At 41.5% G+C, this 22,834-nt stretch overlaps 1 protein-coding gene across 2 annotated transcripts; it reads right to left on the reverse strand.

Moving 5' to 3' along the window:
- Positions 1-4,401: 4,401 nt before the first annotated feature.
- PRKAB2 (protein kinase AMP-activated non-catalytic subunit beta 2) lies at positions 4,402-21,155 on the reverse strand. 2 transcript variants are annotated; one of them, XM_017854882.1, is made up of 8 exons: positions 20,366-21,155; positions 19,927-20,105; positions 15,380-15,546; positions 14,469-14,562; positions 14,123-14,243; positions 9,312-9,445; positions 8,594-8,662; positions 4,402-6,408 (listed from the first exon to the last, which is right to left on the reverse strand). In XM_017854882.1, exons 2-8 carry the CDS (start codon positions 20,080-20,082, stop codon positions 6,331-6,333), a joined length of 819 nt encoding a protein of 272 aa, XP_017710371.1. In that variant the 5' UTR covers positions 20,083-20,105; positions 20,366-21,155; the 3' UTR covers positions 4,402-6,330. The 2 variants fall into 2 exon arrangements, with proteins under 2 accessions (XP_017710371.1, XP_017710372.1); XM_017854883.1 differs by lacking the exon at positions 20,366-21,155 and having other exon boundaries at positions 19,927-20,321.
- Between the last annotated feature and the right edge of the window lie 1,679 nt (positions 21,156-22,834).

Here is a 22,834-nt window from a genome sequence, read left to right on the forward strand (position 1 = left end):
AAAAAAAGAAAAGAGAAAAGAAAACAAAACTAAGCTCTCTACCTTTTCAACATTCTGGTATATTATAAATACATTTGAAATTAAAATAGAATAAAATAAAATAAAATAAAATAAAATAAAATATCACCCGGCATACAGACCTTAAACCTTCTAACTTCTGACAAAGAACTTTGCCTTTCTACTTAGGAAGTCAATAAAAAGGGAGAACTCTCAAGCCTCCTCTGGAGCACAGCTAAGTGCTGAGAGATTGCTAACTGCCAGGAGAGCATAGAGCGGTTCATCTTCAGTCAATGTACGTGCCCTGGAGCCAAGAAATGGGTTAGAGAAAGGGGCGTGGTACTCCAGACCTGCATATGTGATTCTGGATGAACAGTGACCACAGAGGACAAAGGAGTAGGGAGAGGAAGAGACTCGTGATGTACCCAAATCACCTGTGTCACAGTTGTCAATACAGTTCTGAAGAAGGTCGTCTTTGGAAGGGATACTACAAGACTCCAAGCCAAGTGAGCCAGAAATAAACGCTTTAGAGAGCACGTCAGTGCAAGTTTGGACCCTGGTGAAATTCCGGTGCTGTTTTGTTTTCAGTGACTGGGGTTCATATTTAGGAGACCATTCTTCCAGAGGCTGAGTTCACACCATATCCCACTTTTTACCTCTAGCCTGGAGGCAATCTCTGGACCTGCTATTGAGGTTTGAGGTGAACTGTTCTAGTTGATTTCTACTGTCACAGGTCTTCCTTTCATGTCCTTCTGTCTTGCATTTCCACTCCCCCTCAGCAACTCCCCTATTCTTCTCATGGTCCACATTGTCAGTCTCTTTTCTCCCTTAGTTCAACTCAGTTGACTCTTTAGAGCTCCAAAAATACAACAGCTTGGTTGTTTTAGGAAAAGGAAGTCTGGAGGGCAGCTATGTAGAAACCTTGTGAAATGATGGAACAGAAAACATAAATTTTAATCATGTCCCTGAACAAGGCCATCCGAGGTGAACGATCTGCTGTCAGAATAAAGTATACAATGTTTTCATATATAATGAAGCATATAATCTGACAGAGAAAGAGAATTAGGAAGGGTCCAGGATAGCGGTCCTCAATCCTAGATGTCTATTAGCATTATCTGAGGGAACTTAAAAATACAGATACCTGGACCCCATACCAGAGATTTCCATTTAACTAGGGTGGAAATGGATTGACCATCAATGTTTATAGTCTCCCATAGGTGTTATGAATGTGCAGGCAGGGATGAGAATCATTGGTCTGATCAGAGCTCAGCTAATCCAGTACAGGATGATAGCTAAATGTACAGCCAGCAGAGAAAATGCTGAAAAACAAATCACGAAGTCTGCGTTCCTATAGTTAATGTTGGCATAGCCTGAAACAAAAAGAGAAAAAGTGATAGGTAGAAGGACTTCATTTGTGTCCCCTACCCCATGACTCCTCTCTTTCAAATGTGTTGTCTTGCAGTTTACATTCTTTAGGCCCTGAGACACCAAGGCAAACAGACCTTGATAACATAATCAGTCATCAATCAATAACTCAAATATTATTGCTGTATAATACTTTTATTAAAGTTTTATGGAAAAAACCCACATTTCTGTATGTGTCATATCATATAATTTCCAGGTGTGTCAGAATTATGTCAGTGACAAATTTGTCAGAATTTGTCAGTGACAAATTACGTTTGAAGAACAGCTTTAAAATCCACTCTTGTCTGCCACTCCTTTATGAAATATTGAAGAGCAGCTCTGTACCTCAGCATTAAAGGTTACAAAAAGCACCATTAAAAAGAGGACTCACATATTGAATTCCCTTCAAATTAGTCTTATCTCTCCTTTCTGACAGACACAGAGCTGCACTCATTTGAAATGCTGTTGTGTAATACCAACCAACACGCTCCAATTTACCAAAATTCAAACAAGTCTCATATATGAAACCTGTGTAGCGATTAGGACTAACCAACCACAGTGAGCTTTGGCTGTCCTAAAACCACAAGCTGGGTTAGGTAAGTGTTTTGTAGAGGGGAACAGAAAAGAAGTAAGATCATCAATACCTAATATATTACTTAATGTAGGTATCCCTTGATGATTTAACCTGACACCTACAAAATCCATAGTGTTTAGTATTTCACACCAATCTCACTGCAAAAGTGCTGTGCTACATACAATTCAAGTTAACTCCAACTAATATTGGAACTAATAAAAAAGTAATTTATAACAAAGCTTATTTACTTCAAAGCACAATTGAGAAAAGCAAATCCAGACAAAGCCCAAACTAGAATCCTAGAGGGATTCCATTGCTAAGAATTGCCATGTGTTCTGTAATTACTGTAATGTAGTTACTGCAAGTAATAGACTTGAGTTTTTCTCTTTTTTCCCTTCTTTCTTACAATTTAAAAAAGATTTGGCTTTTTACTCTAAAAGTTTGGGTTCATTGCAGAAATTACAGTCCTTCCATATCCAACTGTGACTGGCACTTAAGGAGAGACAAATGCTAAGATCCAAAGAGTTTTGAAAGACCCTAATTGCTACCCCCACCAGGTCCCACATTCCATGGGTAACTGGAGTCAGCAACCCCTGGTACAAGACAGCAAGAACTGGGCTTTAAGAGTGAATCAGAATTATGCAGGAATACACTGTACATCTGCTATTAAGCCCACACCCCAAATCACTAGAACGTGAGAATGTAGAAATCTCTGAGAACAGAATGTATTTCAAACACACACAAACATAGACTATTGCATATCATTTTTAGTTGAGGTCAAAATTATTAAAGCCCTATTTCCCCAGTTAAAAGCAGGGAGTTCTATTAGTATGTCTTCTTCATTTATATCACAGATTAATATAAACCCAGTCTAGAGGTATCACTTCTTTCTAAACTTAACTTCATTTCAGCAGCATACATGGAATATTAATTCTTTTCAAAGTTTTTATTCCAGACCCATTAGATCTACAAGAGACTAGAAAGAATTGGAGCAAAGTAAGTGGGCCTGGGTTTGTAGGATCCTCACAAACTTCTCCTGGATTCTTCTTTTACAAAGTTTCTCTACCACACAAGCATATGTTTAAAAAGCCAACATTATTGAGGTTAGGTATGCCCTTCAGGGGTGTTGCCTAGAATGGTTAAATGCCATTCAATTTCAAGCTTAAAGAAGGCTAACAATCATGGTGTGGAATTTTTCCTTACCAGCAGCATGGCTAACGTATGTGTTTTACGTAATGTCTGACACTCTGGTAAAGTATGCCTGACAAATGAGCTTAAAGCAGAATGGAAAGGAAAGAGGAGAGAATTGGAACACGATGCAAAGGGAAGATGGTTATACACTGCTAATTCTGTACAGTGAGATCCAAGGACACCACCATGTGGTGTCTGATTTAATTTCTTTTTAAAAGAGGACATTTTCAGTCCTAAGTTACTCAAGACTTTATTCTCCTATTATTACTCCTCAGCTCAGTCACTCTTCTCTTCCCCACAATTCCAAAACTATGTTGCAGTTCTTTAAGGGTCAGCCCTCATGAAGAGCTATTTTCTTATTTTGCCTACTTTGACTCTGTAAAATTCCAACAGGCAAAATAAAGGCTAAAAAAATGTTTTTGCCTTTACTCGTTTTCAAAATCTGTCAAACTCTCCTCAGCATAAAATTAATTATTCCTTTAACTAATCAACACACAAGGACAAATGAGTAGTACTTTGGGTTACTTCCTTCTCTTCCTCCCTCTCTTCCAAATAGACTGAGATAAGGCTTCTCAAAACCATGGGATGTATTAGCAGTACAGAAAAGGGACAGCACCCAGTGCTGAATGAGTCAGCACCCAGTGCCTCCTACCCATTCCCTTCTATACCAGCTGGTGGGCTCCCATTTCACATCTGGCTGAGAGTTACCTCAGAACTTGGGAAACTGACACTCTCTGCACATTTCCAGATAGAAAGATCTGAAGGTCACTAGCATCAAAATCTACTGTCGGGAGGCCGAGGTGGGCGGATCACAAGGTCAAGAGATCGAGACCATCCTGGCTAACATGGTGAAACCCCGTCTCTACTAAAAATACAAAAAATTAGCTGGGCGTGGTGGTGGGCACCCGTAGTCCCAGCTACTTGGGAGGCTGAGGCAGGAGAATGGCATGAACTCAGGAGGTGGAGCTTGCAGTGAGCTGAGATCGCACCACTGCACTCTAGCCTGGACGACAGAGCGAGACTCCATCTCAAAAAAATATATAAAAAAACCTACTGTCACTGGGGGCAGACCCATTTCACAAAAGCCTCAGGCCTGAGAGAAATTGAAGAGATCTCTTTTCCTGTCCCACTCTACTGTGTGGAGTAAAAATTTTCATACAGGAACACATAGATATTACGTTTCAATACTGTTGACAAGAAATATGAATATAATAAACTTCATGTAACAACCAAGATTTTGAATCCTCCTAAGTGGCCCACTTATTTAATGGGTATTGGATAAAAACAAAATTCTAGTGCAACTGAAGACTGTAAATCCTGAGAGTTGGTTATAATAGGATCTGGCCTGGATTTTTAAATGGCACACCATTCAAAAAGTGGTTGGGAACATAAAAGGTTCTCCACAAAAGCCTTTTGCTGCAGAAGGTAGCCTTGGATGGTTAAAGTAGTATTTACTCTTAGCAATTAACCACCAAAGCATTTAGTTATTTGCACCCCAGCAAAACAACAATCCCATACTTTACTCCATCACACCTGGAATCCAAGAGGTCTACAAGTCCAAAGACAACTGCATTGTCAGCTTTGCATGGGAAAGACAGGAGGTAGCTAAACTGACCTGTAGGTGCCCTTTCAGTGTGGCTAGGCTCATCTGAGCAGTCAGGGAGTCTCTCATTCATCAATAGTTTAGCCTCCTTTAGTACTATTTGACTTATCTGTAAAATGGAAGAGACCCAGCTACTTGGGAAAAAATGTTTTATCTCTGAACCCCAAAAGTGGATTGAATACTTTTCAGCTCACAAATGGAATTCAATGACCCCATTTAATCATCAAACCCTTTAAAAAGAAGAGGCAGGAGAACAAAATGATTTTGTTAACACTTGGTGCAAAGAACGATACTTTTCATGGTTGGGAATGCCAGGAATACTTTCTTGCTTCTTGGCCTAACAATCTTTAAAATGAGGGAACCTTTTAGGTGCATCAAATGAATGAAATGAACTTGAGCAGTTTATCTAGAGCAGTGTTTAGTGTAGTGATGTGTACAGGGTTGGCCATATTGATCTAAGAACGTGGAAGGCTAGACTAGAGAAAAAAATCTGAAGAAGCATTTATCAAAAGCCTGAAATTCTCCAATGCAGTCTCTTAAGACCAATGAAAAGGCATTTTTTTTTTAATTAAAAAAAAAAATGCAGGCACATAAAAATCTTTCAAGGATGAAAGACATGAAAGTACTCCCTGGTTCCACTCCTACCTTCAGAACTGTTTGCTGAGAGAGAAAAGACAGAAGCAGGGCCAGGCAAAGTGTGAAAACTTTCGGGAATTTGCCAATACAGCCTGAGCCTTGGCACCAAACTAAAACAAAAAAGTAGATGTTCTGCATTCTGCTTTTCTTATAATGCTGAGACATATTTCCTTTAGAAGTTAAAACAAACACGACAAAGTGGCCTGCGCCTATGCTGGGCTAAAAAGGGACCTTCTGACAGGCCTAGTGTCTGGGTTGGATCAGGTGCCACAAAACTTTTCAGTCACTTACCCAATGAGTTTTGTGTTAGAGAGGGGTCAGGTATGGGATCTGAAGGAGGCTATTAAAGGAAGAATGTGAAATGAGAGGAAAACGGGTTCTTGTGGGGCATCTGGCATCATATAAACAACACACATTGTGCCACATACTCTGGGAATATAGAGAACCCATGCAAGAAAAGCTGCCCTTGCAATTAGGCAGCTGTTAAGTAGGGCAGCGGTCTAGCACAAGCCCATTCCTTGGAGAGCCAAGGTAGCAGTGATAGACTCTCCGCCCAACAAGGATCCTAAGAGTTTGCTGTTCTTTCGTTTTAGGAAAAAGCTTCCTATATAGTTATTCCTGCAGCGCCCCCAAACAGGTCTTGGTGAAAACCTATAGGCAGAAATAATACTTCTAGCTGGGGCTAGGAGGCTTCCATTTACCTTCTTCTCATATGTATATATTTTTTTCTTAAAATAAATTCCGTGAACTTATAAAGCTCTCATCTGCAATCAAATGCAAAAGCAGAGCGTCCTACTCAGAGGCTCTGAAACACACATATCAGCCTCAAAGCAAATCAGCCTTCCAGTCTCAGGTAAGACTGGTTCAGTCCAGAAAGGCAAGGGAGATGCTTCTCCTGAATCCTTGGAGGCAAGAAGGGATCCCTTCAGATGGGCTTGTATAGCAGAGTAGTAACATACTTCTTCTTGTAGCGATGGGTTGCACTAAGGACCATCACACTGTCCTGCAAGAAAAGAAACATACGCAGCTAATTCATTAGTTCAGACAGTAGGTAGCTCTTCCCAGCCATCAGTCCTAAACTGATATCACAAGCCTTAATATCACATTAAAGCATTCTTTGAACTAGAAGCTAAACCTGCTTTTTCTGCAGAATAAATCCTATGCTATGAACTCAAACTTAAGTAAATAGCTGGTGGAAAGACTCTAGCCACCCAAAAGTCACTCACTTTTAACAGAGATAGTTTGATGTAAGAGAAGGAGGTCAGATAAGTTTTAGTTCCAATTCTGACTCCTGTCATCATTCTACTTGTGGCCTTGGGTAATCTACTTAGTGTGTCCAAGTCTTTTATCTCATCATTACAAAAGATAACACCTACCATTAAGGTGGCTCTGATGATTACATGAGAATATCTGACATAGTTTCTGACACATAAAAGTGCTGAAGAAATATTAGTCTCCTACCTTGCTCCCTTCCCTACTTTAAATTCTAATATTGGGCCTAAAACTAGCAAGGAAAAAAAAAAAGAAAGAAATATTCTGGCATCCATTTCCAGAAGAAAGTCTTAAAGACAATGAGAAAAAAAGAAACAATCCTTCTGAAAAACTATCTCCAAGTCCCAAAGCAGGTCTAATTTCCATTTAATGCCAGGGATGAATTCAAAAAGATCTCTCTGATTTAGAGGGAACCTAGGAATCCCTCTCCATCCTCGAACAAAGTAGATGCCAAAATCCTCTTCAGAAAGACACCCAATCCAATGGATCAATTCCAAACCGCCTAAACAATCTGAGAGAATCAGGAATGGGTCTGAACCAAGATGAGCCACAACAACCAACACCTTCACCTGAGTCAGAACCAGTAAGAAGAGAGCAAGAGGCACCATTTCCCAGGCTGTGTTGCAGACTACAGATGTACCACAGGAGGAGATGGCAAGCCTAGGTAAATTAAATGACACCCAACGAGCAGTTACAGGAGGCAAAATCCATCAGATCCCAAAGAACCTAAGCAAATCCCATTAAGAACAAGTATATCCTTCTACCTTCCCCCATACGGTATTACCACCATGAATGCTTCTCGCGTTAACACTCCAGAGTTGACACAAAGCCTAAATACGACAGAAGCAAGGCAGGTAAAAAATTCACTTTTACACTTCCACAGGTTTTGTGGAAATGAGAAAAACCTACTTGGAAAGACCTGGCATAATGATAATATAGGAAAGAATATGAAGTTAACATAGGAGGATTGGACCTCAGCAGTCCTGTCTCTGGTACTTACTGGCAATTTGACCTTCTCTGAGCTTTAGTTTCTTTATCTATAAAACAGGGGTTAAAAATAATACTTACCAGGTTATTATAAAATTAAATTCAATAATATATTTTAAGTGTTATATTGTACCACATAATTTGTTAGCTGTATCAGTGATTTCCCAAATCCAGCTATATATCCAAGTAAAAGCAGCTTAAAAAAACTATAGGGCCCATCCTAGATGCACTTATTCAGAATCTCTAGGAATGGAGCTGCTGAATCTGTATTTTTACAATCTCCCCCAGGAGACTCTGATGATAATCAGCCTGGTTTGATAATCACAGAGCTATATAACTTTATTCCAATAGCCAAACCACAAAGACACAACAAGACAGAAAAGAATGGCTATTTTCAGCCCAGACTCTAAAGCAGCAGAAAAACCAAGGAGGACTCTAGAGTTGAAGAGACAGGGCAAATCTGGTCACATCTCTCCTTTAACTCGTGTATAGAAGAGATGCAAGCACCTGAGTATATATGAATGAGGCACCTGAAAGTAGCTCAATTCCACCTTCAAAAAAGTGAAAGCCTTAATATCACATTAAAGCATTCTTTGAACTAGAAGCTAAACCTGCTTTTTCTGCAGAATAAATCCTATGCTATGAACTCAAACTTAAGTAAATAGCTGGTGGAAAGACTCTAGCCACCCAAAAAATAACTGGGCAGCAAAAAAGTCCTATCAGAAGGCAATTCAGCCAGCCAGAACACAGAGACTGAGATTTTAAAACAAACAACCTATTAGTTAAAAAAAGAGAGTTCTTCTATAATTTGATCATTACTGCCAGTTTCAGCTTCAATGAAATAGCAGAGAAAGTAACCACTGAGAACATATGTTACCCTTGACCTCTCATTCCAGGGAGCTCTGTGAAGAGCCAGGGCCACCACTCACCTTAATGGACAATGCATAGAGATGGTTCAGCATAACATGGTTGGGCTCAGGGAGTAAGGCTGGGTCACACTAAGAGAGAGAGAAAAAAATTACTAAATGAAATTAAGGCACAGACAAACCAAACAGCTTACTCTTCCTCAGAGCTCTTTGAGAAATTTAAACTAGAATGCGCTCTTTTCAATAATGTACCCACTCTACTATGTATCAATAATAAAATCCTATTACAGAAAATTAGAAAAATTACCAGTCCAGGGCAGAAATCTTATGCCTCAGCATCTACTAATCTTCCTTAAGAGAGTTAAAATGAAAATCTTGCCCACAACACACAAGGAAGAGTTGTGGCAAAATGCAAGGCAAAAATAATCATAGTAGGAATCAAGTAGATTGAATAGAGACATAAATTATATACAAAAAAACTTTTATAATTCTTTTGTACATCCCCAAATGATAACTACTCCTTCATGCTGTGCTCAAATAGAAGTCCATAGCTCTGATCCTGATTTTATAACGATGAGGAGACAACTACGATTTTTTATATGAGTGGCTGAAGCAGCTGTGACTCAGCACTGGAAAAAGGCAATCTGTAATGTTACTGATATGTGTATGACTTGTAATCTCAACACACCTCTGTAATCATCCTAACCTCCAGGATCTCTGAACTTTGGTCCAAATGGTCCTAGACACTCCCAGATGCGCCAGTAATACTGAGGATACTCACAGAAATATTAGTGTCTTTGTTAAGAATAACTTGAAGTAGATGTGGAGGAAGGATGGGTGGGGATTTGAATCTTTCCTCAGATCGAAACACATACATTTCTTGACCATAAGGCCCTGGGGGTGAGCTGGAAAGGTCTGAAAGATATTTATACAAATATGAGAAAGAGTTGGAGAATTAGCAAGAATGCATGGAAAAAGTTATCAATACATGACAGCTAACATTAAATATAGTAGAAGTCCTGGATCACAAACTTGTGACCTGTGGGATCTACAGCTGTAAGGTAACCAGAGAAAAAATCCGAGTCCCCTGGACATAAACCATGAAGCTCCTCAACATGGCAACATGATTTGGGAGACAAAGAGATAAAGACTCAAAGACCCAGGCTCAAGGAAGAGCTATTACATTTATCAGTTGTAGGACCTTGGAAGAATCCCTCCATAATGGTCAGTTTCTTCATAAAATAAAAATAATATTTGCCCTATTTCATGATGTTTTTGAGGAAATCAAATTAGATAATGGATGTGAAGATGCCTTGTAACTTTCAAACAATGGGAAAAGATTAGATTTTTTTTTCCAGCCAAACAACAAGTTTATAAACCCCTAAGACTACCAATACAATAATGATTGCAACAATAAGGACAAAATGTATGTAACTGTCATTAGGGAAATGCAAATCAAAACCATAATAAGCTACCATTTCATACTCACTAGGACAGTTAAAATCAAACAGATAGACAGTAACAAGTGTCAACAAAGGAATGGAGAAATTGGAACGCTCACACTATTCCCACTGCTAGAGGGAATGTAAAGTAGTCCCGCCACTTTGGAAAACAGTTTGGCAGTTCCTCAAATAGTTAAACATAAAGTTACTACATGACCCAGCAATTATACACTGGGTATATACCCAAAAGAAATGAAAACATATGTCTACACAAAAACTTGTATGTTCATAGTAGCATTATTTATAATAGCCAAAAAGTAGAAACAATCAAGATGTCTATTAACTAATGAATGGATAAACAGAGTATGTCCATACAATGGGCTCTTATTCAGCCATAAAAAAGAGCAAAGTACTGATACATGGTTACAAGATGGATGAACCCTGAAAACACGATGCTAAGAAGCAAGTCACAAAAGACCACAATTTGTAGGATTCCACTGATATGAAAAGTCCAGAACAGGCAAATCCTTAAGACAGCAAGATTTGTGGTTGCCAGAGGCGGAGGGGAGGAGGGAATGAGATGTGACTGCTAATGGGTACAGGGTTTATTCTGCAGGTGATAAAAATACTCTGGAATTAGATAGCTGTGATAATCACACAACTCTGAGTATACTAAAAATTACTGAGTTGTACAATTTAAGAGTTAATTTTATGATGTATAAATTACACCTCCAAAAAAATGAAAAAAGTATGACTACAGGCGCCCGCCACGTTGTCCTGCTAGTTTTTTGTATTTTTTTTTAGTAGAGACGGGGTTTCAACGTGTTAGCCAGGATGGTCTCGATCTCCTGACCTCGTGATCCGCCCATCTCGGCCTCCCAAAGTGCTGGGATTACAGGCTTGAGTCACCACGCCCGGCCAGTATTGTTTCTTTTTTGAGACAGGGTCTTGCCCTGTCACCTAGGCTGGAGTGCAGTGGCTTGATCACGGCTCACTACAGCCTTGACCTCCTGGGCTCAAGCGATCCTCTTACCTCAGCCTTCAGAGTAGTTGGTACTAAAGGCACATGCCACCATGCCTAGCTAATTTTTTGATTTTTTTGTAGAGAGAGGGCCTCACTATGTTGCCCAGGCTGGTCTCAAACTCCTGGGCTCAAATGATCCTCCCACTTTAGCCTCCCAAAGTGCTAGGATTACAGGTGTGAGCCACCAAATTCATTGTAAGAACTAAGTTCCAGTGTTCTATTGCACAGTAGAGTGAATATAGGTAACAATAATGTAACAAAATAAAATAGCTAGAAGAAAGGATTTTGAATGTTATCACCACAAAGAAATGACAAATGTTTGAGATGATGAATACGCTAATTGTCCTGACTTGATCATTACACATATGAAATGTATTGAAACATCACATTGTATCTCACAAATGTGTACGATTGTTATGTGTCAATTAAAAATAAAAAAACACATACAAGGCAAAAGGAAAAAAAGTAGAATACTCTGATAATAAATACTATCTTTAAAACATATGGAACCTGAAACTTTACAAAGTATTATGCTTTGTTATTTTGTTACATGATCCACAAAATACCCTTGGGAAATGCACAAAATAGTTTTTATTGCCTTTTCACCAGAAAAAAAATAAATACAAATTGGTTATTTGCCTAAAGTTACATACATGACTAGATAGTAAATGAGGGCAGACTAAAATCCATTATCTGTGGATTCCTAGTAAAAAATGGATTATAAGCGTTACCTCAATAGATTGGGAAATTAGGGGAAAGAGGGAAATATCAAAAGTATGTTAGTTTCCTCTCTATATAATTATGATTACATGTCTATTATTTACTGGTTACTTAGCCAGAATCATATAATACAAAATTAGTCACAAGTATCCTCATAATCTAAATCGGCATTTTTAAACCCTTTTAAATTATTGTCCTACCAGTCAAAGAATAATGTGTCCAGTTTAACCTCTGAAGCTTATATGATGAAAACAACATTTTCAAATTTCGCTCAACAAGATTTGATTACACTATTTTTTTTTTTTTTTTTTGAGACGAGTCTCGCTCTGCACCCAGGCTGGAGGTGCTGTGGCGGATCTCAGCTCCACTGCAAGCTCGACCTCCGGGTCACGCATTCTCCTGCCTCAGCCTCCCAAGTAAGCTGGACTCACAGGCGCCCGCCACCTCGCCCGGCTAGTTTTTTGTATTTTTTAAGTAGGAGACGAGTTTCACGTTGTTGCAGGATGTCTCGATCTCCTGACCTCGTGGATCCCGCGTCCGCTCCCAAAGGCTGGGATTACAGCCTTGAGCCAGCGCGCGCCGCCTGATTATTACCACTTATTGATAAATCTTTTTTTTTTTTTTTTTTTTTGGACTGGAGTCTCGCTCTGTCACCCCGGGCTGAGTGCAGCTGCCGATCCAGCTCACTGCAAGCTCCGCCTCCTGGGTTTCAGGCCATTCTCCTCAGCCTCCCGAGTAGCTGTGACTACAGGCGCCGGCCACCACGCCTAGCTAATTTTTTGTATTTTTTTAGTAGAGAGGGGTTTCACCGTGTTAGCCAGGATGGTCTTGATCTTCTGACCTCATGATCCGCCCGCCTCGGCCTCCCAAAGTGCTGGGATTACAGGCATGAGCCACTGTGCCAGGCTTTTTTCTTTTTTTTTTTGAGACAAAGTCTCACTCTGTCACCCAGGCTGGAGTACAGTGGCGCCTTCTCAGCTCACTGCAACCTCCCTCTCCCAGGTTCAAGTGATTCTCCCGCTTCAACCTCCTGAGTAGCCAGCCGGGACTAGAGGTGTGTATCACCACGCTTGGCTAATTTGTATTTTTATTAGAGACAGGGTTTCACCATGGTAGCCATATTGGTCTCGAGCTCCTGACCTCAGGTGATCCCCCCACCTAGGCCTCCCAAAGTGCTGGGATTACAGGCCTGAGCCACTGTGCCCAGGCAATAATTTCCTTTAGAAACAGCAAAGCCACCCTTCTCCCCTGAAATTCAAATATGTTCCACTTAAGGTATTGTGCCTCCTCAGCTGAGAATCACTGAAAGTATAAGTCCCTGGTTTTACTGTGAAGAAACTCAGAATGAAAACGGTTGAGAGATTTGTTCATGATAGCAAAACTACTTAGTAGCAGAGGTAGGCTTTGAACTCATTAGAGAGAAGTGTGCTCACTGGGAATACAGTGCACAATTCTTTAGATAGTCTTAGCTCTTATTGTAAAGTAACAAAATGGTAACTACAAGTGTGGTTAGCAAAACATTCTCTGATACTATAGCAATTGTAAGTAGAGATGAAGGCCTTGGATCAAGTAATATTATAGGAAATAAAAGTATAAAGATCTTTTCCGCTACCAAAGATTTTTTTTTTTTTTAACCAAAAACTTACAACATTTCAATTATCTACAACAGAATTGTCGGGGGGGGCGGGGCAGGGGCAGTGGTTGTCTTGTTTTTGAGGCAGGATCTCACTCTATTACCCAGGCTGGAGTGCGGAGACTCAAACATAGTTCACAGCAGCCTCAACCTCCTGGGCTCAAGTAATCCTCACGCCTCAGCCTCCCAAGTTGTTGGGCCCACAGACTTGTGCCATTACACTCGGCTAATTTTTAAAAATTTTTTGTAGAGATGGGTCTTGCCATATTGCCTAGGCTGTTGGTTTTCTTTTCTTTTTTTTAACCTTTTTTTCCCCCCACACTTTTTGGGCCTCATAAAATCATGAAACTGCTAACTGAGCTCTCAAACTGGCAGGATTAAGATGGGGCATACCGAACAAACTACATACATGTATCTTCTCTTCTGAGTAATATCATCAAAGGTCAGTGGAAAACTTGAAATATTACTAGAAACAGCTTTTCAAACTATAGGCTGTAGCCCATTAGTGGTTATAAAAGATAACATGGAAAATAGAGTGTATCACATGTAATAAGGTAAACATTGTATCATGAGACTTGTGTTACAATGTGTGTGTGTGTGTGTATGTTTGCTGCAAAGAAAAGACTTAAATGTTTATAGGAGAAATATCTCTGTCTCTCTCTTGCCTCCCGCCCCCCCCCCCATATATATATAAACACACACATAAACAACTTTTAGGAAGGAACATACATTACAAGAAAGACACAGCAAGAGAGTAAATACTACAAAATTACCTCTACAAGATGTCTCAGAACTTTCCATAGAATCTAGCTTTAAAGCATCGAACACCTCAAAATCAGATTTCTTGACATGGATCAAATTGTTAATTGTGCCGAGCTGACTGGTAACCACAGGCTGAAACAGTGAATACAAAGAATTAATGAGTCTTTCAAATCTATCTCTCCCATCCAACCTTCCTTTTTTACTAAAATTTACATGTGATTGTACTCAGCACCTCCACGTTTTATCAAGAGAGAAATCCTCCAGTGTAGAGGAGCTGTTGCCCATCAGTCTTGACAGAAATGACAGCTAAAATGAGACTGCTAAGTCAGTGGTTACCCTTGGAGATCAAGGCCTTACCTCTGATGGATCATGAACCCACTGTCCATCCACAAAGAACTTGTACTGATGCTCTCCCTCAGGGAGGTCCAGGATGGCAACAAAGTCATTATGGCTACAGAAGAAAAAAGAAAGGCAAACAGGCCAAGTTTCTTTTAGAAGACTGAATGTAAAAAACAAATGGCAATCATAGTATCATACGAATAATTTCCCAGATTCCTAAGCCTTGTATCTCTGGTGTAAAAAACAACATATAAACCCATTCTCCTTTTCTGTACCATCTTGGACATGTATTTACCAGCTCCTCCCAACAACATTAGTTCTTAACCAATATCTGGAAAAGAATAATAAAAACATTAATCCCCTCAAATGGTTCACCTTAGTATAACTATTTTGCTTCAGTAGAACAAGTTCCTCACCAGTGCAAATGAGATAGGTAGGTTCAGGATACAGAAGTGCCTCAAGGTACTTTGTTTTGGTGAACCTTTTCTGGAAAATGAACTATCATCCAAAGGCTCATTCTGACAACCAGTTAAATCATTCATTATTGCTTTGGAAGCAACAAATAACATGACTACCTAGAACTTCAAAATGTGTTTTGCTTTAGTGCAGAAGTCAGAGCAACAAGACTCAGCCAGTTACAGAAGACTTCCCACAAGCATAGACAGGACTTGTATGACATAGTCCTAAAGAATGTAGTCACAAAGCTATTATGAATCCCTCTGAGGCAATGAAATTCTAAGGGATAAAACACCTCTGACTCACTATGAGGTTAAAAAAATCCCACAGATATACTAAGTGGCCACAGAAAAGGGCATGTTCTAGAGAGTCCTTAGCAGGTGGAGAAAAGTAGTCCAGCTGGGTCTCTCTTCTGAGAAAAGAAATCAGGTCTCTATTCCTGGACCCTGAGATTCAACCAAGATACTTGTCACCTCTTAATCAGTGGAATCTTGGTGCTCCAATTGTTGAAGGACCCAGAGATGAAGACCTCCTTGCCTCCTTCAGACCAGCGGATAACAGTGGGCCGGGCCTGCTGTGTGGGCTTTACGGAGTCCTCCAAATCCTGCTGCCATGATACAAACTCTTTGTCCCCAGGGAGCTGTAAGAAGGAGTAGGTCATCCCTAGAATAAACTGTGACCCAAGAATTCTAAAAAGGTCACTCTCCTTCCTAGAGTAGAGAAGGGGGCTAGGCTTTAGCTAAGGATATAAACCCCAAAATTAGCAACTAAATCAGAGTTTGAACAAATTATAGAAAAAGAACTCATCTAGGACCAAAAATGGTCAAATGGCCTATGCTCAAGCACTGCCTAAATTAAAGCCTAACTTTTGAGTCTACCTGTATCACTCACCCTTTCACAGCCTTAGACTCTCCCTTTAAAAAAAAAAAGAAAAAAAACTAACTCCCTACCACTAGTTTAACTCATAGGCAGGCAATTATGATATGCTTCTGAGTCTTTCTTATTTTTTTATTTTTTATTTGTTGAGACAGAGTCTTGCTCTGTCGCCCAGGCTGGCGTGCAGTGGCGCGATCTCGGCTCACTGCACGCTCCGCCTCCCGGGTTCACACCATTCTCAGGCCTCAGCCTCCCGAGCAGCTGGGACTACAGGCGCCGCCACCTTGCCCGGCTAGGTTTTGTATTTTTAGTAGAGACGGGGGTTCACCGTGTTAGCCAGGATGGTCTCCATCTCCTGACCTCGTGACCCACCCACCTTGGCCTCCCTAAGTGCTGGGATTACAGGCTTGAGCCACCGTGCCCGGCCCGCTACTGAGTCTTTTTTAAGAGAGAAAAAAAAATGAAAACAAAGTATGGTTCTGTAAAAAATAATTAAGTGAGTCATATACTTTTATAGGCAAATATGAATAGTCCTCAATTACCAGTTGTAATGGAAGTTAGAGATATCAAAATTCTAGTTTATAAGTAATTCATAAACTCTATTTCAGCTAACAAGTTACAAAAAGAAGAAACATCAAAAATTCAAAAACCAGATCACTGATTTCTTAAAACTTGAGAAGTGGCTATGAAATCTTACTTACTCCCCTATCCCAGGTTTATACTAATTATTTCAGGAGTAGGAATAAAAATTCTAGAACCTCAAGGAGCAAGAGATCAAAAATACAATTTCCTTTATCAAAAGTAGCTCTCTTATTAAATGAGGTTTGTGGGATTGTAAAAACAGTAACTCCTGTTTCTTTTCATTACTATCCTTTGGACCAAGAATTGGCAGCCAGCCAGTGAGCTAGATGCTTTTATCAAGTTTTATTTGAAAACAGCTCTACCCATTTGTTTACCTATTATTGTATTGATTGTTTGATTGAGAAAGGACCTTGCTCTGTCACGCAGGCTGGAATGCAGTAAGTGGTGTGATCATAGCTCACTGCAGCCTCGAACTCCTGGGCTCAAGCCATAGTTTCCAGAGAAGCTGAGACTAGAGGTCTGAACCAAAATACCTGCCTTGCTTACCTATATTGTCTATAGCTGCTTACATGCTAGAGTGGCAGAATTGTGTAGCTATAACAGAGACTGTATGGTCTACAAAGTCTAAACTGTTTACTATCTGGCCCTTTACAGAAAGATTGCTGACCCCTGTTTTAGACTGGTTTAAGAGACTTTGGTGAAGAAGACTGTATAGTATTAAGCCTAAATATTACTAAATAGAATAATGTGGGTTTTTTTTTTTTTATTAAAAGGACTAGCTTATTCATTTGGGCTTTCTTTTCAAAATGGTTGACAGTTTCCCTTCCATACATTCTCTTGATATTCCTCAGAACTACAGTATAAGACATCACTAGCAGGATAATCCAAAGTAAACAGAGAAAGAGAATTGAAAGGACTTTCACATAAGGAATTGACTTCAGAGAAAACTACATATTATCAGAATGATGCACCCTGGCCTAACTGGCTGCGTTAGAATCAAGAATTTGACATATGCCTAAGAATAACCCTCAGATTCTGATATAAGATCTGGGAATCTATTTTTAAAAAGCTTTCTAGATAATACTGGGATTACATTAAAATAAAGAAAAAAAGCTTCCCAGATATACCGTGATTATGTTAAAATAAACAAAAAACCCTCATCTTTAGAGGTACATCCTAAAATGTTACAGATAAAATAATATTTGATATAATGTCTGGGAATTTGTTTCAAAATAACTAGTGGGGGAATAGTGGACTGGGGTATAGATGTTACATGTTCATTCAAGATCTGATCATTCTTCAAACTGGGTGGCACGTATATAGATGTCATTATATTGTCTCCCCCTACTTTGATAATGTTTAAAATTTTCCAAAAAGTATTTAAAGAAATCTGAGGTGATTCTAACGTGCAAACAGGATTGAGAACCACTGAACTAGTCCACTGAAAAAGGCAGGCATTCAAGCAAAGTAGGCCCCCCTACCACTGTTTCTATCAGTTACTTTTATGACAGGATTTTCAGTTTAGAATTTGAAAGCTACAAACTATTAATATGCCTAGCTTTGGAGGAAAGTCCTTCCACTTATGACATGACATTTCTGTAGTAGGAATGAATGCGGCTGACTAGCAGAAAGATTATTTACTCCAAGTTACTCAGCAAAACTACCAGGAAAAGAGGCAAAACAACAATTAGAACTACAGTTTGATGTTTAAGTAAAATGTTGAGGTTAGAAGTAAAGAGGGTAGATTGAGAACTATAAAATTTTAGATTTAAATGAGACCTTAGGAATTATCTGAACTAATTTTCAGACCATCTGAAAATTATATGAATAATTTTCTTAATTCACAAATACCAAGACTGATGTGAGAGATAAGAATAATACAAAATAGGCCCCAGTTCAGACAGAGCAACCTGGCTTTTAATCAGGACACCAATTACTGCAGTCACAGTTCAACAAATACACTGTATTTAAATCCTGAGTCATCAGCGTAGGAAAAGGGTAAAAATATAATGAGGCAGATCATCTTTCGAAAGCTTTGAATAAGTAAATTCAGATGGCTTGTAGGTAGCCCAAATAAGAATGGAGAATAAACCCCAATAAGTGCTCCTTTTAATCACTCTCACTTCTCTGTGATTATGGTTGGTTGGTTTTTTTTTTTTTTTTTTTCTTTTGAGACAGAGTCTCACTCTGTCGCCCAGGCTGGAGTGCAGTGACTTGATCTCCACTCACTGCAATCACCGCCTCCCAGGTTCAAGCGATTCTCCTGCCTCAGCCTCCCGAGTAGCTGGGACTACAGGCATGCACCACCACGCCCAGCTAATTTTTTTTGTATTTTTAGTAGAGACGACGTTTCACCATGTTGGTCAGGCTGGTCTCGAACTCCTGACCTCAAATGATCCAACGTCCTCGGCCTCCCAAAGTGCTGGGATTACAGGCGTGAGCCACCGCGCCTGGCTGTGATGATGTTATCAATTGAGATCCAAGGAAATAAATCATGGAATCCAAATTCCACGTGCTACCAATATGACAAATAATACTCTATTCACTCTCTAAAGCCCCAGTTCCCTGGGAAGTGACGAAATGATAGGAAACATCAAATACACCCCAATCTCCTCAAGCCCTCCATTTTTCTATCTCATCCAGTCAGTCTACCTGGAGAAACTACCTGTATTTCATGCTGCCAGCTCTAAAAGCGATTAGAAACATTAGAATGGTAATTGCTGCTATCAGCTCCATCTGTCCTTTCTTTACAGAGTGAAAAAACAAGTTGGCTCTTCCTGAAAGTCCTTGGAATTGAGAGCAAGGTCTTCAAGGCAGCTATGGGTTGTCGTTTTTTAGCCACGCAACATTTTGAAGTACTACTGGGGAGTAAACAAGTCGTGGAATCATTGGCTCTTCCACCTGCGGAGCAGCAGCGGGGCGTGAAAGAGGCACAGCCTCAGCCACAACTATAAAGTATGGGACAAAAATTAAGCAGTCAACCAAATGATGTCCTTAATTGATCCCCAAGACTAGGGGAAAGTATTCAATAAGCAAGTAGTTGCTGCTTACAGCCGTGCCAAAAGGGAAGATCACAAGTGCAGAGCTGCTAGAAGGGCAAAAATGATATTGATACATAGAAATTTTCAGAAAAAGAATTTCATGTAGCCACCTCAGGGCAAAGGTGAGAAACTACCACCTATGGTTAGCAACTCGTGCAACCTACCCTCTGAAGTTGTCCTCTGGGGCTAACAAACTACAAATTCGGCAACGCTATAGAGGAGAGCCACTCGTGCATGTTAGGAAGAACCAAGGATCGGGGATGTCTATTGTCCCCATCCTAAAAATGTGGCCAACAGATTAGTCAGAACACCAGGAAAACAAGAACTCCGCCTCTTTATCCTATTTTGAGGCGGCACTGCAAGAGGAATTACCATCCAACACCTCTGTCCCCGAAAAATCCTTTTAATTCAGAAAACCATAGCCCCGTTCGGCGCGGCAGAAAAGAACCAAGAAAGGGAAGAGGAGCCCGGAAATCAACCCGCTGCAGTACTGCCACCAACTGCGGGCGTGGGACCCTTACCTTGGAGTCGGGGAGGCTGAACACGCTGGGGTCGTCCGTACTGCCCACCATGATCTTGTGCTCCTTCCCCGGGGCATGACCGCCTGCGCCCTCGGAGCGGGCAGCCTTGGCACCGTGGCGCTCCCCGGACACCCGGTCGCTGGTGGTGTTTCCCATGGCTGCAGCTTGTCGGGGACCACCTACCGCGGAGAACCACACCGGGCTGGGAACACCTCAGCAGCCGCGTCAGGGGCGCCCCCCGGCCCCGCCCATGCGCCTTGGGACAGGGCAAGGGATTTCCCCGCCCCAGGGAAGCCAAGCCCCGGAGCCTTCTCCCTCCTGGCCTGCGGGAATGCCAGCAAATACCCTGGTGCCCTCGCTGCCCCTAGTCGGGAAACAAGCTATCGGGACTCCCCCGCGTCCCCGCGCTCACTGCCAGGGGCGCCCCCACCCCAGTCACCTCGGGCGATGCGCTCCCTCCTCCAGGGGCCACTGAAGTGATGACTGTTCTGCAGATCAGGCCACCAATAAAGTTATTGAAATTGAAGCCGCACCCCTCGCTGGCGATCAGCGATTCCTCCTAAAATGGCTACAAGGCGGGCGGCGCGGACTCGGCCCCGTGCGCGTTCCCTGCGGCCTGCAGCCTCGGTGTCCCGGGCCCGCCGGCCTCTCTAGCCGCCGCCGCCTCGATGGTGGGCAGTCGCACGCAGCCTCCAGCGCCAGGAGGGGGCGCCAGGCAGGGCCTGTGCCGCCTGGGGGGACTGCACCCGGGATCATTGGAGCGCTGGGCCTCTGAGACTACCCGGCGGAAGGGACGTTCCCACAGGACACTCGGAGGCCGCCTCCCTGGGCTTTGGCGCTCGGTACCGGGAGGAGCGGCGCGGCTTTCTACCCAGCCTGAGGTGCGCCAGCACGTTTTCTGGGCAGCATCTGTGTGTTAGGCGACGGGAGAGGTGGGTTCCTTATAGGGAATAAGAAAACTGAAACTGACTTCCAACTGCAGGCAGAAGGAAGCAGTGGCCATTGCCGGAGGTTAAAACTGTTCTGGCCGGGCGCGGTGGCTCACGCCTGTAATCCCGGCACTTTGGGAGGCCTAGGCGAGCGGATCACGAAGTCAGGAGATCAAGACCATCCTGGCCAACAAGTTGAAACCCGGTCTCTACTAAAAATACAAAAATTAGCTGGGCGTGGTGGCGCGCGCCGGAAGTCTCAGCTACTGGGGAGGATGAGGCGGGAGAATCGCTTGAACCCGGGAGGTGGAGGTTGCAGTGAGCCGAGATCTCACCACTGCACTCCAGCCTGGCGACCGAGCGACACTCCTGTCCCTCCGCCCCTCCCGAGCCGCCCCCGCGCTCCGCTTGACGTGTTGCCGCCCCCACCCGCGCCCCCCCACAGAGAAAACCTGCTCAATGAGGAGCGACAAGGAAGGAGCTGTCAGCCCGACTGGGGTTGCAGGGAAGAATTCAAGATGGCGTATTTAGGAGCTAGACTTTGACATATTAGTAAAATGTTAGTCTTAGGAGAATAACGAAAAGGCTTTCCTAGGCTACGAAACACCATACGCAGTGAGAAACCTCAGAAGAAATAAAATTCAAGGAAGATAGTAACAACGAAAACATCAGAAGGAACCCTAAAGGTATAAAAAGGGCAAAGGCAGTCCTAGGGTTGGGAGGGATCCAGGTTTTTTATGAAAATTAGTGGAAGCCCTAAGGTACTTACCTTTGTATTATAAGTATTTGCATGTCTCCTTCTCTACTAGAAACGTTTATCTGTGTTACACAGACCAGCAGCGTTGGCATCACCTGGGAGCCTGTTAGAAATGTAGAATCAGGCCCCATCCCCAGGGTTCAGAATCTGCATTTTAACAAGATCACATTAACGTGTGTGAGAAGCAATGCTTTGACAGCTGGCAGAGAGCAGATCCAGATTTGATACCTTTTCATATTCTGCATATACCTTGTACAGAGCAGGCTTTTGCATTTGCGGAATGAAGGATACAGGAATACTGTTTACTGTAATACATTTCTAACAAGATATGCCACTTAGGCTGAAACACCGCCAATGATGGGGAACCCCAAGTTACATAGGCCACCCTTTCCGAGTGAGCAGCTCTATTTGTTGAAAAGTTCATTTTTATGTTATGAAGTTGACAGCCCACTTAAGTACAACAAATTCACTACTACCCCATTCTTTGCTCTGCCCCCTTATAAACTCATTCTTTGGCTCATAAACCAAAGACAGTTTACAGGAAGAAAAAAAAAAAGGTACGATTTTACTGCAACTTCTTGCTCACCCCTCCGAAATCTTTACTGTCTGAGTACATCCTTTTTGGTTATCCCTACCTTTCTGCCTCCACCCCTCAATTCCTTACCATAGGACACTGAAGCAAGGCCCTTCAAGGTGTAATACATTAAACCTTGACTTGTGTAGTATTCAGTTTTCTGACCCCAACGTGGTTTCACCATGCCAAGTAATATGTCCTTGGTATGTATTTCCTTGCAGTAGTCAAATCAGCTTAGCAGAAACAAAGTATGTTAGCCAATGGAAAACTGAAGGAGAGAAATAAACTGTTTTTACACAGCTAAATGGAAATTACTTTTGTATTATCTCCTTTGGAAGATTATCATGACACTGTTCTGCTCTGCTCTGCTCTAACAACATTTGTAAGTTACTCAACAGTTAATAATAAAAGTCAATTTTGAATATTGCATGTTTTAGACACAGAACAAATGTAATATGACACTGTAGGAAGAATGAATTCTCCTTAGTCCCAAATTCCTTTTTTTTTCTTAGATTCAGGAATAAGTAGGTAAAAATACAAGATCTTCTTAACCAGTATCAGTATAATTGTTCCCTTTAGATTTATTGCTGTCACCCCAGTGCTCTTCTTTCTAAAGGGAAGGAAAAGAAGGAGGTCATAGGAAAAGTA

Source organism: Rhinopithecus bieti, unplaced genomic scaffold (assembly GCF_001698545.2).
Source record: "Rhinopithecus bieti isolate Rb0 unplaced genomic scaffold, ASM169854v2 scaffold_39962, whole genome shotgun sequence".
NCBI lineage: Eukaryota > Metazoa > Chordata > Mammalia > Primates > Cercopithecidae > Rhinopithecus > Rhinopithecus bieti.

Bases quoted from the DNA above. Each gene is read 5' to 3' on its own strand.
- PRKAB2 (XM_017854882.1), bottom strand. From the start codon at position 20,082: ATGGGAAACACCACCAGCGACCGGGTGTCCGGGGAGCGCCACGGTGCC. The intron at 14,244-14,468 runs GTAAGGCCTTGA...TCACTGTTTCAG, and splicing joins GGGTTCATGATCCATCAGAG to CCTGTGGTTACCAGTCAGCT. The intron at 9,446-14,122 runs GTAATTTTGTAG...AATATCTTTCAG, and splicing joins TTCTGAGACATCTTGTAGAG to ACCTTTCCAGCTCACCCCCA.